General features: G+C 42.4%; 1 protein-coding gene across 1 annotated transcript in view; it reads left to right on the top strand.

Moving 5' to 3' along the window:
• slc12a8 (solute carrier family 12 member 8) overlaps positions 1–18,387 on the top strand; it is a 131,701-nt gene that overhangs the window by 86,971 nt on the left and 26,343 nt on the right. The window contains exons 8-9 of the mRNA XM_080199238.1: positions 8,957–9,044; positions 13,825–13,971. Of these exons, the coding sequence (XP_080055364.1) occupies positions 8,957–9,044; positions 13,825–13,971 (235 nt within the window). The remainder of the gene's footprint in view (positions 1–8,956; positions 9,045–13,824; positions 13,972–18,387) is intronic.

Here is an 18,387-nt window from a genome sequence, read left to right as displayed (position 1 = left end):
TCACAACCTGGAGTTTTCCTATTGCAAAGGAGTCAGTAGCTTTGCTAAACTCCTCCATTGTGGGTTCTATATTCCCCTCTGCCACATTAGGCAGGCTGTCTATGATGTCTCAAACTTCCTCGGTTATAGTGGCCTCCCTGGAGTACAACTCAGAATAGTGTTACACCTGTCTCTGCAACTGTATTGTAGTGGGTGACTGTTATCTTTACTGATGGACCTGTTACCTTTTTGATCCCTTCATACATGCGCCAGACATTCCTTGGTCGAAGGACATCTGGATATTCTAATAGAGTTATAACCAATAGTCATTGGTTCTTTGCCTGCCGGTCTGCTTCAAGGTGGCTGTTAGTGCATTTAGAGTTTTCTCACTCTGTCGTAATAAATAACAGTGGACCACTTGGCTTAAATTACATGTTCCATCACAGTGATGACAGACATTTTTCCACTCATGCTAGCCATATGTTGAGAACATTTTATTTATTTATTAGTGTCACAGTAGGCTTGCATTAACGCTGCAATGAAGTTACTGTGAAAATTCCCGAATTGCCTCACTCTGGCACCTGTTCAGGTATAATGAGGAAGAATTTAGCACAGCCAAAGCACCTAACCAGCACGCCTTTCAGACTGTGGGAGGAAACTGGAGCACCCGGAGGAAACCCACACAGGCACGAAGAGAATGTGCAGACTGCACACAGACAGTGACCCAAGCTGGGAATTGTGCGCAGGTCCCTGGCACTGTGAGGCAGCACTGCAAACCACTGGGTCACCATGCCACCTTTTCCTGCCCACTCTAACTGGCAGGATATTCTGGTCCCACCAGTGGTGAATTCCTGGCCGAGGGTTTCCCAGCGGCCGGAGGGGAAGGATGCATAGAGTGGAAAACACTGTTGACTGTGGTGGGATCTCAAGGTCCTGCTGGTCAAAACTGGGCCTCCACCGCCACAAAATATGTTGTGTGGGGAGGAAGCGGATGTGGGAAATCCCAGTCCTAGTGCATGTTCTGACATGAATCTTGGTTAGTTTGATGTTTTATTTATATTATGACCTTGACTAAAAGATTGCAAATTTATTCACATAGGTGTCTCACTGTAGACACCTATGTAAATGTAAACTTTGTATTGCTTTATGTGTGTGCTTTGGGGGATGTGACAATGTTCCAGGTCTTGTGACTGCTGGAAGACTAAAGTCAACAATTTTAGACAATGTGACTTTAATATTGCCAACTATCTAAAGCTAGCTCTGAGGAAAATGATGGAATATTGTAGCCAAAATTAACAAATTGCAGAGGAACCATGATTGCTGCTCCTAAGCACAGTGCAGTATGTATCCGTGGACTGGCTGAGAGAGGCTGACTCCATACACCAAACTCTGTTCTACAAAATCAAAGGGATATAACTGGAGCATCATGAAAAGTAAATCAGTTTTTTGTCAGGCCTCCACTTTGTCTGCCAACGAGATTCTGTCAATCAGTGCGGAAAGGGTCCCAAAGCACGAAACGTTGTCATTGCTTGAAGGATAAAGTAACAATATAAAACTTGGAAGTTCAAACACAGGTAGTGGGCGGCACATTGCTTAATACTGCTGCCTCACAGCGCCAGGGACCCAGGTTCAATTCTGGCCTCAGGTTACTGTCTGTGTGGAGTTTGCATATTCTCCCCATGTCTGCGTGGGTTTCCTCTGGGTGCTCTGGTTTCCTCCCACAGTCCAAAGGTGAATGGGTTAGGTTGATTGGCCATGCTAAGTTGACCCTAGTGTCAGGTGAATTAGCAGGGTAAATATGTGGGGTTACAGGAGTAGGGCCTGGGTGGGTTATGGCCGGTGCAGACTCAATGGGCCGAATGGCCTCCTTCTGCACTGTAGGGATTCTATGATTCTTAACCATAATTATTTAATCTGGGACTGCTGGAACCAGTACACTGACGTGAAGAACTTCTGGTTTGGCAACCTGATATGATTTTTCAGACATTCATTGGCCTAAGCCAGCTCTGGAATGAAGTTCATCAGGTATCCTGGGCTGGATTTAGTCCTGTTGCCATGGCACCCACTGGCAGGTCTGGGAGTTGCCATGGTTCTGACATGAGTTCGTGGAAGCTGGCTGGATGCGGTTATGTGACAGCAAACTTATGAATGTAAGTGTGAAGCAGGCCTACCCCTGGACCGAATGCTGGGGATGTGGCTCGGACTTTGGGAAGTCCACACCACCTGATGGCCCTGCTGAAGCTGGTGCCATATTTAAAAGACAGCCAGCCCTGTGTCAGATTTGGAAATTTTCTTGCTGTTTACGTATCCAGCGACTGAATTTCGCACACAAAAGAAATGTCAAAATCCAGGGCGAAGGTTTCCCTAATATCACATCAGTCAGTCTGGGATGTCTCAATCCAGCCAACATATGGTCTGCAGCGCTCAAAGGTGAAGAGCAGAGTGGATGATTCCCATGTTGAGATTACCCATCCCATTTCTTGTGGGCAGCTTCCAAAGTGGGAACTCAAACATGTGATGCCAGGTTTAGGAATGGCGTCTCTGCATCTTACTTATGCACTGCCCCTTTAAATTTTGGCCCAGTACTACTGGATTTCCTGCCAATCTAGTGTCCTGTGACTCAGTGTCCTGGAAATGAGTCAAGGAAGCTACTTATAAGTTGACAGCTTTCATTGGGATGGTCATTGAAGGCACAAGAGATACAAGTGAGTTTCACTAAATTGGGGAGGCAGGATTAAATCTCGTCAAATTGCATTTAACTTGTATGCAAGTGGGTAATTAAGTATATTGGCGAGCTTTCTGCTGCTAATGGGCGAGTTTCCCGTAAAGCTACTTTCCTGCTGCTGACATAACCACTTACAGTTCTGCTGTCACCAGACGTTTGGCATGTGGCATTTCATGCAACTTTCCATGCCTGCCCACCATATTTCCAGCTCCTCCTGGACTCCACAGAATTTAACCATCTGTCACCATTGCCTCGTTGTTGCATCCTCAGAGTTGTGTGCTCTTATGCTCAAAACAAAACAACACATTTGACAGTAGCAATTCTTCTCAAAAGTATGTGGAAATTTTAAAGACTTAGGTTAAAGCTTGTGTCCCAAAATGTAAGGCTGCTTTCGGAACACTAAACACAAATTAATCACAAACAAATGTCAGCCAGCAGGCGGAATATTTGCTTGAGAAGCTGTGCCACTTAGGCTGCACAAGACCCATATTGCTACTGACATTAGACCCACTGGTGGATGGGAGAATATTCATGTACATTATGCCTTGTCTCAAAACCTGATCTTCTACTGTGACTGGATTTGGCATGGTGTTCACTAAGTTGCAAATTGCAGTCAGTGCTGGATTCACACCAGCACAAATTTGCCAGAATAAACAGGATATTAAAATCAGTCTGTGTTCCTGTCAGAGATAGATGTTATGAACAGTAACTCTTCTATCCTTGAAGGTCAGCAACATTTGTACTAATCCATTATAACTTCAAACCTCTATATTGCCATTATTCCTACTTTGATAACTGGAATCCATACATCTTGGAAGAACTGGGTATTCATTATGTTGAGGGTTGTTCTAAAACAATGTGGTGGATTGCACAGGTAATTTAGTAGCACTTTTATTTCAGTGTAGCTAATATTGAGAAAATGGTAGGGACCAGTATTGGGATATTTGCCCCCAATTGCTGGTTTGTTTACCTTGCTGATTTAGCAACTGAACTCACGTAGGAAAGTGGTGTTCACTGATGCTTAATTTGAATGATTTTTGTGTCCCTGACATTACCTCATTCCAAAATAAAATGCATGCTTGAGAAGAATGACTACATCCTGATTTCCATTTACTGATATAAATCAATGTCAAATGGTTGTGAACTGGTGCCAATCCCATGAGATTGATAGCACTCAAATTACCAAACTCTGCTTATATGCATAAATAATCACTAATTTGGATACATGCAGAAAACCACTGCTGAGAGTGATTTGATTTGATATATTATTGTCACTTGTATTGGTACATAGTATACAGTATTGTTCCTTGTGCACTATACAGACAAAGCATACCATACATCAAGAAGTAAAGGAGAGAGGGCAGAATGTAATGTTACAGTAATAGCCAGGGTTTAGAGAAAGATCAACTTAATGCGAAGTAGTTTCATTCAAAAGTCTGATGGCTGCAGGGAAGAAGCTGTTCTTGACTCAGTTGGTACATAACCTCAGACTTTTGAGTCTTTTTCCTGATGGAAGAAGGTGGAAGAAAGTACATCCTGGATGCATGAAGGTATTTTCACAGTAACTTCATTGCAGTGTTAATGTAAGCCCACTTGTAATAAATAAACTTAAACTCCTTGACTATACTGGCTGCTTCTCCAAGGCAGTGGGAAGTGTAAACAGAGTCAATGGATGGGAAGCTGGTTTCAGTGATGGACTGGGTATTATTCATGACCATTTATAGTTTCTTGTGACCTTGGACAGAGCAGGAGTCATACCAAGCTGTAAGAATGCTTTCTATGGTGCATCTATAAAAGGTGGTGAGGGTCATAGTGGACATGCCAAATTTCCTTAGTACTCTGAGAAAGGAGGGGAGATTTTGGGCTTTCCTAACTATTGTGTCGGCATGGAGAGACCAGGACAGATTGTTGGTGATCTGGACATCTAAAATCTTGAAGCTCTCAACCGTTTCTACTTCATCCCATTGATATAGGCAGGGCCCATGTCTTCCACCACGTACCCTGAAGTTGATATTATCGCCTTCATTTTGTTGACATTAAAGGAGAGATTATTGCCATCGCACCAGTTCACCAGATTCTCTATCTCTTTCCTGTATTCCATCTCGTCATTGTTTGAGATCCAACCCAATACGGTAGTGTCATCAGCAAACTTGAAAATTGAGTTGGTGGGGAACTTGGCCACAATGCCATATGTGTATAAGGAATACAGTAATAGGTTAGGGACACAGCCTCCTGGGGCAATGGTGTTGAGGATGATCGTGGAGGAGGCATTGTTGCCTACCCTTACTGATCGCGGTCTGCGGGTTAGGAAATTCAGCATCCAGTTACAGAGGGAGGAGCCGAGGCACAGGCCATGGAGTCTGGAGATGGCTTTTGTAGGAATAACGGTATTGAACATAGAACATTATAGTGCAGTACAGGCCCTTCAGCCCTCGATGTTGCGCCGACCAGTGGAACAAATCTAATGACCCTCTAACCTAAACTATTCCAATATTATCCATATGCCGATCCACTGACCATCTGAACGCCCTTAAAGTTGGCGAGTCCACAACTGGTTGAGCTTCAGTCAGTAAGTAGGAATCTGACATAGGTGTGTTTGTTATCTAGGTGTTCCAGAGTTGAGTGCAGGGCCAGGGTTTGTTATCTAGTGGCTCCAGAGTTGAGTGCAGGGCCAGGAGATGGCATCTGCTGTGGATCTGTTGCAATGATAGGCGATCTATGGTGGATCCAGGCAATCTGGGATGTTGGAATTGATTTGTACCATGACTAACCTTTCGAAGCACTTCCTAATGATGGACGCCAGAGCCACTGGATGATGATCATTAAGACACGCTGCCTGGCTTTTCTTTGTACCAGGATGCTGGTCATCTTCTTGAAGCAGTTAGGGACCTCATGTTGTTGTATAAAGAGGTTAAAGATGTCTGCAAATAACCCCACCAGCTGGTCCATGCATGATCTGAGTGCTTGACCGGGTACCCCATGGAGACCAGTCACTTTCCATGAGTTGACCTTCGAGAAGACTGCTCTGACATCTGCAATGGTGACCCCAGATACAGGTTCATCCAGGGCTTCTAGGGTGGAGGGCATGCTCTCACTGACCTCGTGCTCAAAGAGGAGAGATGCATTGGTGCTGGCGATTTTACACGCCTTCATCTTGCCACCCATGCAACCTTGACCTATACAAGAAAGTCAGATATGATCAAAGGAGATCCATCAAGGATGCCAAAAGACAATACCGGACCAAGCTTGGTCCCAGGCTAGCAACAAACCCTGGCCCTGCACTCAACCCTGGAACACCTAGATAACAAACATACCTAATGTCAGATTCCTATTTACTGACTAAAGCTCAGCCTTCAACACCATTATTCCTACAAAACTCATCTCCAAACTCCATGGCCTGTGCCTCGGCTCCTCCCTCTGTCTATAAGCCTGTTATGTCTTGTAAACCTTGCTATTGTCGGCGGGATTCCATGTTGCTAGCTTGGGACCCAGGCTTGGTCCAGTATTGTCTTTTGGCATCCTTGATGGATCTCCTTAGATCATTTCTGACTTTCTTGTATAGGCCAAAGTTGCATGGGTGGCACGATGGCATAGTGGTTAGCATTGTTGCCTCACGGCACCAGGGACCCAGGTTTGATTCCTGGCTTGGGTCACTGTCTCTGTAGAGTTTGCACATTTTCCCCATGTCTGCATGGGTTTCCTCCGGGTGCTCCGGTTTCCTCCCACAGTCCAAAGATGTGTGAATTAGGTTGACTGGCCATGCTAAATTGACTCCAGTTTTGGGGGATGAACAGTGTAAACATGTGAGGTTATGGGAATAGGGTGAGATTGGTGTCGGTGCAGGCTCAATGGACCGAATGGCCTCCTTTGTAGGGATTCTATGATTCGATGACTTGAACGTCTCAGACTTGGACTGCAGCAAGCAGTGGATATCCCTGTTCATCCATGATTTCTGATTAGGAAACACTTGAATTTGCTTCCTTGGCACGCAGTCTTCTACACGCTTACTAATGAAGTGAGTTACTATAATGGCCTACTCGTTCAAACGGGTCTCGGTGTTTTTAAATACCAACCAGTCTACTGACTCTAAGCAGTCCCATTGGAGGTCATCTGACTCCTCAGACCAACATTGCACAACTTTCTTTGATGGATTCTCCTGTTTCAGTTTCTGTGGGAAACTATTTGTCAGTGGAATTTAAAGGGATGAGGCTGATTGAAAGGGAATGGACTGCATGAGGTATAAAACATTCTGAAACCTTTTCGAAAGAGAACCCAACTTTTAGCAAAATTGTTTTTTGTGCAGTAATTGGAAATGGCACATACCCAACATTAAGATCCGGAAATTATGTAAAAGACAATTCCTTGCTTCATCATATTTGTAAACTTGTGCTGAAGCAGACAGGAGTTTCCAATACCAGTTAAAGCATATCATGCTGGCCCTTGTTCTCTGTCATTACAGCTTATGAATGCATGTATAAACATGCATACGATACATGCATACCACACACATGTATACACACACGTACATGTACAAACACACACAATTATTGCTGCCAATTTATCCACAGCAAGCTCCCACAAACAGCAATGTGTTAATTTGAATGATATCTCCATGTCTAATTGGCCAGCAGCTCTCCATCCCCCTCCAGGAACAGCGCTGCAATGGCCAGAAGAGAGAAGTAAAAAGCTCCCTGAGCCAGGGAACCAGAAGAAATACACAAATGCCAGAGCTATATATTCCTCCACTGGTGGGGATCAGAGGTTCGGGGGCGGGGGGGGCTGCGGGGAGCATGAAATTATACAGATGGGATTTCCTTTAGATTCTTACCTCAGCCTTCAGGCGGGCAAGGCTTCAGACAGGAAGCCTGCCCTTGCCCCAGTTAAGGCATCTAAGTGGCCAGTTAATGGTAACTTGGGGGCCATTTTCCACCCAGCCTCAATTTTTAGGCTGGCAGGTGGATGGCAATTTGTGGGGCGGAAGACCGGAAGAGAATTAGATCTCTGATGGGAATGGGGCCTGGTACACCTTTATCAGAAGCCCCATTCTGACTGGGAGCACCCTCCCTTTAAGGCAGACATTGTTACACTGCAGGCCTATCCCCAAGACCTTGATTGCCCTTATTGTGAAACCCTTGGCCTTCCCTACCCTCCCTGCCCAGACCCCTGACATTAACCTTTCCTTCTGGTTCCCTGGACTTAGGCTTAGGGAGCTTTTTACTTCCCTCTTCAGGCCATTGCAGCACTGTTCCTGGTGGGGGATGGAGAGCTGCTGGCCAATTAACGTTAAATTAACACATTGCTGTTTATGGGAGCTTGCTGTGGATAAATTGACAACCTTGCCCTCCACACCGCAGCACTTTCCAATAATTGACAGCCTTCCAAGGTGGGACTTCCTTCTGGATAAGGGGCAGAAATCCCATTTGCTGTCACTTAACACTCATTAGAGCATAAAATTGTAGCTGATTTCTCAGAGATGATGGGGATGTGTTCCCCGTGAGCCCCTGCCATTCTAAACATCTGGTTGGACGGACACACACATATACACACACACACACACACACACACACATACACACACAGTTATCAAAGTCAGTCGTATCTTTGGGTGGCAAAAGCGCATAGATTGTTTTAAAATGCTTTGAATACACACAAACTTTCAACTTTCAAACAGTTCAGTCTTTTCAGCAACTATTTTATCAATCGGGAAAGCAGTAGCATTGTCACTGGACTAGTAATCTGAAATCTCTGCAGACCCAGGTGGTTCAATAAAAATCAATAAAAGTTTAATGATGACCATGAAACCATTGTGGACTGTCATAAAAATCTATCTAATTCACTAATTCCTTTAGGGAAGGAAGTCTGCCTTACCTGGTCTGGCCAACATGTGACTCCAGATCCACAGCAACGTGGCTGACCCTGAAATGGCCTAATAAGTTACTCAGTTCAAGAGCAATTAGCAATGAATGAAAAAGAAATCTGATTTTCTGTAAACTCCCAAGAGTAAAGTAGAAATAGAGACAATAATGAAACATTGCATTATAGATTGAATGTGGAATATAGTCTTCGGTTTAATAGTGATGAAATCAGGTAAAAAATGAATACCGTGTATCAAGTGAACAGATAGGACTGTGTATTCAATTTAGCATTGAGCATTTGAGTTATAACTTGCCCTTTTTTAAAAAAATGCATCTTAATTACGTGGTTGAAAGGAAAAATAATAATTTAATAGTAACTCGTATTTTTTTCATTGCAGATGGTTCCTGTATCTAGTGTTTGTTTTTTTGCTGGGAGCTGTTTGTACTAGGGAGGCACTCCGATATGATTTCATGATAGCTGAAAAGGTAAATATGTACGTTGTTTCACTTAGTCTAGCTTCCTGCTTTGTACATTTTTATCTGATAACTGAATAATGCAGTGTTACCATGGCGATGCTTATATTTGAATACATTTTTCATGCACAATTATGTAAAACAATTTCTTATTCGCTTCAGCTATCGCTGACTTCTGTTTGATTATGTCAATATAAATTAAAGGATTATGTAGCCTATCTGGCCTGCGCTTCCATTTCCCTAATGCTCTAGATTCACCTAAACCAGCGGACTCCAAACTCCGAACCAGATGTGGCCTGCGGTCCGTAGTTTGGAGACCCCTGATCTAAACGAACGAATACATTACTAAATGAGCAAAGTATTATCTATCTATTGAATCACGGTATGCACAAACTTCCTGACACTGGGTTGCTTCAACCTCTAGTGCAAGAGTTTACTGTCAGTGTGACTTCTGAGGCGACAGCAGATTAAGACCCCATGTTATAGTTCTACAGTTTTAAAACAACAACAACTTGCATTTAATGTAATACGGGGTGGCATTTACCACACAACCACTGCATGTTTAGTGGCGACAGGAGACAGACCACCATTGCACAGTGGCAGGATCTTCCAGCCCCGCCATTGTCAATGGGGTTTCTCAATGAATAAATCCCTTGCTGCCAGGATACCCACAGCACGGGTGCATGGCCAGTGGGTCCGGTTGACCTGGAAGATAAGCATTGCTTATCCAGGGGTTAGTATAGGTTAGCAAGCACAGGGCTGAGGAATGAATTGAACTTGGTGCAAATAAGGTTACAGACAGCAAAAAAAAACACTAAATGATTGGACAAAGCAAAAAAGAAAACTGTAAGCTTGAAGGTAACATGAATGTTAATTTCTACCCCCTGGAATGCTGGCTTTCAGTAAATGCAACCCTTTATAATTTTAATCCTCCTCAGTATTTGAATATTAAAGAACCTTTACATTTTTCTGTTGACTGTTTATTCAGATTTTGCAGATTTTAGCACTTAGTTTAAACGTAACGCTCGTTTTCTATAACAATTCATTTTTACACGATTTTTCCATCAAATAATTTCCACCATTTTCCATCATAATTTATTGTGATTCGGAGAGTCAGTGTGGACTTGATGGGCTGAATAGTCTCCTTCTACACTGTAAGGAATCAATGGATTCCATGATCCCTCCAGCAGAACCCATCTCCATTCTCCTCATTGTACCACATTTCAGACTGCTTCCATAAATACCAGGCTTACCCCCTCCCTCCATATTGCATCAAAATCACAAGATCCACCTGTTCAATCCCAGGGATCCCATTCCCATTGCCATTAGATCCCATCCCCATTGCAGTTAGGCCACATTTCCATTGCTGTTAGACACTGTGTAGTATTCCTAGATGTCATCCATAGCTCAACATATTATTCTTATGTTTGAGCCACCTCACTGATACCGAATGGGTGCTGCATTGTTGGGACGACTGTCTTTCAGATGAGACATTAGACTGGTCCAGATTATCAGCCCCGTGTCGGGTTCACAGAGCCAGGAGCTTTTCTAGCTCACCAAACGTGACTTTTAAAATGTCCACCCACAGGTTGAGTTTTCAGTTAGGAGAGGTGGGGCAGGCTGAAAAAGAAGTCGGGCTGATGACACTGGAACAAATGCTGAGGTTGCCAGTCGGAGAGCTGGTCTGAATCTGTGCCTGGATTTACTTTTAATAATTAATAAAATTCATCCCTACACACATCCTCATCCCCTATACACTTCGTATGTCCCATCTATGCCAACCTATACCCCCCACCCATCCCCATGGCATATCGTATCCAAGTCCAGCCCATAAGAACATAATCAACATAAGAAATAGACGAGGGAGTGGTTCATATGGCCCATCATGTGTGCTTCACTATTCAATATGATCATGGCTGATCTTGACCTCCAATGCCATTTTCTCTTCCATGCTCCACATTCCTTAATTTCCTGAGAGACCAATAATGTATCCATCCCAGCCTTAAATGTATTCAACAATGAAGCATCCGCAACCCTTCTGGGGTAGAGAATTCCAAAGATTCACAATGCTTTGAGTGAAGCAGTTGTCTCTGTCCTAAATGATCAGTCCCTTATCTTGAGATTATGCCTCATTGTTTTAGATTCCCAGCACCTTATCAAGCACATTTAGTGTTGGGCAATAAAAATGCTGTCTTAGCACTTTGTGTCCTGTGAAAGAATAAAAAACTGAACATTGCAAGGTTATGGGGAAGTGGAATTAAGTTGCTGTTGCCGAGAACTGTTATGGACACTTTTAATTCCTAACTTTTAAATGCCCTGGTTTTAAAAATCTTAGCACTCCACAGTAAAAGGCAACGTATTTACATGGGTGGTTTAAGAAATGGACTGAACATTAAACTAGCAACAGATTTCCAGATTTGAAACTTGTCTAATCTGGTTTTGAAGCTTCCATTTCCACACAGAAGTTCAACCACTTTCTCTGGCATCTCATTCCAAGAATGCACCACCCTCTGTGAAGAAGTTGCCCCTAAAGTCCCTGTGAGGCAGCAGTGCTGACCACTGTGTCATTGTGCCCCTCTAATATCTGTAAAATTTTGGACCTTTTCCATGAACCAAATTGAGGTTTTCAGGATTTACTCATCAAAATGACTGGATTAAATAGAAATAGTGGAATCAGTCTTCCTATCTATGGATTTTCAAATTCCACAAATTTGAAAATGGATTCCAGGCCAATTACTGTTACAATAAAAGTTTAAACTTTAACCAGAATGATTCCACTTTTATTTCTCATCTCCAGTCTTCTCCTTGGTGATGTCATCTGATAACATTATGTTCTTACATTGCATCAGTGCCATATGTATACTGCAATGTAATTATTGTGGTTACAACAGATATTGAGAATTTTGTGGAGAATAACTCACCTCCTGAATCCCCAAAATCTGTCTGCCATCTACAAGGCACAGGAGTGTAATATAATACTCTCCATTTGCCTGGATGAGTGAAGCGCCACAACAGTCAAAAACCTTGCGATCATCTCAGAATTGTTATGGTGCAAAAGGAGGCCATTTGATCCATCATGTCTGCAGCAGCTCCCTGAATGAGCAACTCACCTATTTCCATTTTCTCACCTTCTCCCTGTAACCATGCACATTCTTTCATCCAAGACAAAGCAGTCTGCTTGATAGGCACTCCATCCAATACCTTGGACCTTCACCACCAGTGCACAGAGGCAGCTGTGTGGATCATATACAAGGTGCATTGCAGCAATTTGCGAAGTTTCCTTCAAATGCACCTTCGAAATCTGTGACATCTATCAAGAAGTACAAGGGCATCCACCACCACCACCTCCTGCCAATTCCCCTGTAAGTCACACACCTTCCTGACTTTGAACTATATCACTGTTCCTTCACTTGGCTGGGTCAAAAACATGAAACTCCCTCTCAAACTGCAGTGTGGGTGTACCTACACCAGATGGACTGCCGTAGTCCAACAAGGCGACTTGCCATCACCTTCTCAAGAGAATTTAGGCATGAGCCCACAAACAACATTCAGGTCTACCTCACTACGATTTCTCCTACTTCCTCCAGTGTTTCTGTATTTCCGATTGCTTCTCCACCATCTTGTATTGAATCAATAGAAATCTCTTCCATCTAAATATTGGGCACACCAAAGATATTAGGCATGATCTTACCAGCTGTTCATGCCATGCTCTTGCTGTGGCAAGGTTGGAGAATTTGGCACCCAGCCAAATCTCTGTTCACTGCAGTGGGAGTGAAAAATCTCACTGGTGTGAAAGGTCATAACATTCCGGCCATTATCTTCGGTCTCTGCATGGTCTTTCAACTACAGAGCTGCACTAATGTCTAAGGCTGCCCATTTCAACCTTCATAAAATTGTTCATCTTTACCTCCCCACAGCTCATCTATTGTTGAAACTCTTAACTATGTTTTTGACATCTCTAGATCTCTATATTCCAACGTAACGATGGTCAGCCCCCCACATATAGCCTCTGGTCACCAGAGGTCATCTAAAACTCTGCTGCCTGTTTCTTAGCTTGCATATACTGCTGACATATATTGGCTCTCGGTCAAGCAACACTTTGATTTTAAAATGCATATTTACAAATTCCTCCATGTGCTTGCCCCTCCCTATTGTTGTAACTTCTTCTGGTCCTACAAGCCTCGTAGACTTATGCACTCCTCTAATGATTGTCCCTTGAACATTGCCTATTTTAATTTCTCTACCTGTGGCATGCCTTCAGCTACTCTGGAATTATCTTCTTAATTCTCACCTCTTCTTCACCTCATTTTCTTCCTGTCCATGTGCTCCTTCAGACCTATGTCTTTGGCCAAGCTTTTGGTCAACAGCTTTGTATCTCTCTATGTGGATTGGTTTCAAATACTCCTTGAAGTGTTTCATGACATTAAAGGTGCCATATAAATACAAAGTGTCATTTTTTTGCTTAACATTCAGTCACTGAATCCTGTGAGGAATAAACATGAGAAAAATGAGAAAAGAACATTTAAAATCTCCATGGGATTCCAAACACACATGAGAATTATTTTTATCAAAAAACCTGACCATCCTTATGTGATTTGTACTGCGAAATATGCTTGTTTAAAGTGCTACAAATAGTTGCTTCACCTTTGAATTTTGCAGCATGTGCAAATTTATTTGCACATAATTGGGCACAAATACCCTAGCAATTCATAGAACTCAGTTCAAAAAGACACAAAATAGTCAGAACAGTTACATTGTTAATCTATCACATTGACTTATTCTTGTGTTCTAGGTTGCCTTGGTTGGATTTCTCTGGTTGCTAGGGCTCTACATTTCGTCTTTAGCCTCCTGCATGGGAGGCCTTTATGGCGCACCCAGAATCCTTCAGTGCATTGCACAAGAAAGGGTGATACCTGCCTTAGGGTGTCTGGGCACTGGGGTGAGTATAACCAAGATTATTTCATGACCATTGTATGGAGACTACTAAAATGCAAAAATATAGAATATCAGGCTAATAATGTCAGGATAGAAAGCTGACTCCATAAACTCATGATGTGGCGATGCCAGTGTTGGGGTAAACACAGCAAGAAGTCTCACAGCTCCAGGTTAAAGTCCAACAGGTTTATTTGGTAGCAAAAGCCACTAGACTGCTGCTCCTTCATCAGGTGAGTTGGATTTCAGTTCACAAACAGAGCATATAAAGACAAAAACTCAATTTACAAAATAATGGTTGGAATGCAAGTCTTTACAGTAATCAAGTCTTAAAGGTACGGACAATGTAAGTGGAGACAGGGTTAAGCACAGGTTAAAGAGATGTGTATTATCTCCAGCCAGGACAGTTAGTGAGATCAGTTAGTGAAATCTCACTAACTGCCCTGGCTGGAGACAATACACATCTCTCCACTCACACTGTCTTGATTACCTGTAAAGATTTGCATTCCAACCATTATTTTGTAAATTGAGTTTGTGTCTTTATATGCTCTGTTTGTGAACTGAAATCCCACTCACCTGATGAAGGAACAGCGCTTCGAAAGCTAGTCACTTTTGCTATCGAATAAACCTGTTGGACTTTAACCTGATGTTGTGAGACTTCTCACTGTCCATAAACTAAGACACGACAGCATTCTTGGTGTATTATATATAATGTGCTGAGAGCATCATAAGTGAAGGATGGCTTATTTGTTCCCAGGATATCTTGCTGATTGGGTAATTGCCCAAATAATTGTTGATATGGTGTGTGGTGGTGGGGAGGGGAGGGGGAAGAGAATGGCATCAGCAGCATATAGATATGAACTGCTCCATTTAGCAAAACAGCCATGGAGATTCTAATTGGTGAGGTCCTTCAGATATGTTATTTTGTGGAGGAGATTGCCACCATTGCATGAAGGCTAGCACCATAACTATCTAGGTGACAGAAAGCTGAGCAAATGCTTTCTCACCTGTGTCTGTAATCAATTGTGGAAGTGGTTTCTTGGGCTCACCAAACTCACCAAAAGTATAAAATTTCTTGTAAATTGGTAGGCTGAACAGCTTTCTTGGATCTTATCATCCATAGTTGTTTTGGCCTTCTAGAAGCAGTGTAACAGTGGACCTTACTTGATAGTATTGCATTATTCCTGTGCAATGTGAATTACATGCTGAACAGATCTCTGGCAATTTGGGACCATGACATTGTGAGCACCTAATATATTACAAGCTGCAATAAAGTTTACTTGCTTTGACAAAAACCTTGCATGCATTGCAGGGAAGATAATTGAATTCTGCAGGTTGCTGTTTAATAATGAGTGTAGAATGAAATTTGATATTAAAAGAACTCCAAGTTAATTTTCTGTACTAATTTGATTGTTGTCTGATATATTCTAAATATATGGAGCACGTTGTTACATTCCATGACTTTGTGTGAAGGATTTCAACTGTCAATTTTTTTTAGTGTACAGTATATTGGAGATATACAGGTGTAGCCAAAATAACTACGCACATGGAAGTTTTGACACAGGGCTAGTTTAAACCTCAAGCTTTGTGGCTCATTGTGACTCATCATCAAGAATATAATTATCAGCATCTACATTCACCACTGAGTGCTAGAACTAAGAGGAAGCTCAGCTTTAGCTCCTTCCTGACCTTCTGATTATATTTATGCAAATAGCTAACCTCCTGTGTCTTTCTTCATTTAGAAAACAGTTGGTTATAGGAGTATTTTGGCATGTTTGTCTTCAGCTGTACATGTAAGGCATGCACATGTTGTACATGGTGCAGTTTGTAACACTTTTTTGTGATATTTGGTTGATGAAAGCTCATCACTCTGATATCATAACTCTCCAATTATCTGTAAGTAAATAATGGTTTTGACTCTGTCACCCGCCCCCCACCCCCACAGACCAGCACAAAACATCATCCCCATCACCCAAACACCAATGCATGCCACCCTTCCCCCTCCACCCCACAAAGCAGCATGGCCGCACCTGAGACCACCCTCACCCCCACTGCATCCCAGAACCCGGTGGATAAAGAAACTTAACTTGTTCCTCTCCTTCGCTACTGCTATGCCCACAGCAGGCTTTCATACACCAGTGTGATGTCTTGCTGAAGAGGGCGTTAAGGTAAGTGAGGGGGTACGATTGCATGTGGACCATGTTAACTATACTGAGATGCATGCAAATGGACATCTCACCCATTTTGGGCATGTTTCTCATCACACCTGAGAAAAAAGTTTGGTAAGATTGGAACTGATGGAAAAGGGGGCGCAATTCCTGTTTTCGGCTTCTCGAGCAATCTTATGACCTCACCTCGTCGATTTACGGGCAGAACGACGTTGAAAGATTGCACCCTAAGCCATCAAATTATTTCTTTCTTTGTCCAAGAAAGCCTTCTATTAAATAGAACAGACATTTTAAAAACAAAATTGACATCAAAAGATACTTTTAGTATTATAGAGCAAGTATTCTACAATCAATGTCAAATGCAGAATATTAAACTCTTTTGATTTGTCACACACCAACAGGTTAACACATAAATATCAGACAGATTTTCATCAACATAAATGCAACAGGCTTCCAACATCCGTAAAAGCAATAAAAAGATCAGAACCCATGTTATGTCAAAACAATATGGCTATAAAGATAAGCCATATTGACCAATTTTAAATTAATGTTCGCTTTCAAGATAACAACTGGTGTCCTGTAGTATATGAGCTACTGGTCAAATTTAGTTTATTTTAAGGTGTTATTAACTGATTTTACTGATAGATTTTATGCTAATACAGCCTGGGAAATTTATGGTGCTTGGGAAAACGTTTCTTTTCGTCACTTTCGGTTATTCAAATTAAATAACTTCAAAAGTAAAATACTGTATGTTGTAAATTCAAAATAAAAACAAAAGAATGCTGCAAATAGTCAGCAGATCTGACAATCTGTGGGGAGAGTGGGTGGGGAGATTGACCTTTCAGGTCAAAATGACTTTTCATAAAGAGGAAAGTTGTTTTCCGAAGGTTGTTGTAGCTGTGGCAAATGGAGATGAGTTCGAGTGAAGATCTGCATGTACTGAATGCTTGATTGTGCAAACAAGGGGCCTGACTGAGATCAGGTTGAATGCAAGAATCAGCTGTAATCCGTTTTCTTATTTAGTTCATCTCATTATTTTCTGTCCTCTTTCAAGGCATTGAGTCCTTGCTGGATTCGATTCCATGATGAGTGCCTTGCAAAATCTTGCTGTGGCCTGTGTTCATGTGAGAGCCTTGTCTGCAACCCTTGGAAGACTTTGGGCGGGATTTTCCATTCGCCCCAGTGGAATTTTCCGGTTTTGCCGAGGTCAATCCCCCCACTTCCCGACCTCCAGCCCCACCTGGCGGGTGGCCCAGCAACAGAGCTGGTGAGTCACACAAATGGCCAGTGTCTTTGGTGAGTTAGGAAGATCTGGCAAGTGGCCAATGGCCTGCTCCCTTCAGGGCCGGGAAACCCTACATGGGGAGTGGAGGATCCCTGTCTATGTGGCTATGTAGAGCTCATTGCAGTGTAGTGTTGGATCTCATGGCATCAGGTGAAATGTGGACAAGGTAACCTTCTGCTGATTGCCTCTCCCTCAGCAATAATCCTTCATGTTGAATACCACTTGAAGGGCACAAAATGCACTCTTGCTGGGGGGCTTTAATGCTGATCGCATTTTTTAAACTCATACCAATCAGATGTGTATATTAACGACAATTCTAGTTAAAGATCCAAAAAGCCCATTAATATTGTTATAATTCAGGTCAGAAACTCCAAATTGTTTTATGAAGTCGGCCTGGATCATAAATTTTGCACTTTGAATTTGGCTAGGGTAGGAAGAAGTATTTCACTTCAGTTTCGATTCAAATGGCCCACTAGGGAGCTTTTATTAAACAACGTTTATTTAAGAATACAGTTAACATGTAAAAATAAAATTAGCAATAGCTTTTCTAATTACAAACAAGAAAAAAAATCCAACCATGATATTGTTTAAACCTTAACCAAGTGCCAGCCAAACAAATCCTATAAACAAATAGGATAATCTTGGGATGAGCACAGAAAGTTCTTATGCGCACATTTTGCTGTTGGATTCTGCAGCTTTCTTCACACACACACACACACACACACACACACACACACACACACACACACACACACACACACACACACACACACACACCAGGAGAGAGAGACAAAACCTGCTTGCAGCGCAGCTTGAAAACCAGGATAGACTCTGAAACTGAACCAAACTGAAAAGAAAAGAATGCCTATTAATAAACCTGTCAGTCATTCTTCCCCCTAACAATTCAAAAATACTTAAACTCCTAGAAAGTGCATTAGACCCAGAGTAACAAAAAAAAACACTTAAGCAG

This window comes from Carcharhinus amblyrhynchos, chromosome 11 (assembly GCF_965287045.1).
Source record: "Carcharhinus amblyrhynchos chromosome 11, sCarAmb.v2.hapA, whole genome shotgun sequence".
In the NCBI taxonomy this organism is placed as follows: Eukaryota; Metazoa; Chordata; class Chondrichthyes; order Carcharhiniformes; family Carcharhinidae; genus Carcharhinus; species Carcharhinus amblyrhynchos.
Note: the sequence above shows the minus strand (reverse complement) of the source record. Positions and strands in the feature narration are given on the sequence as shown.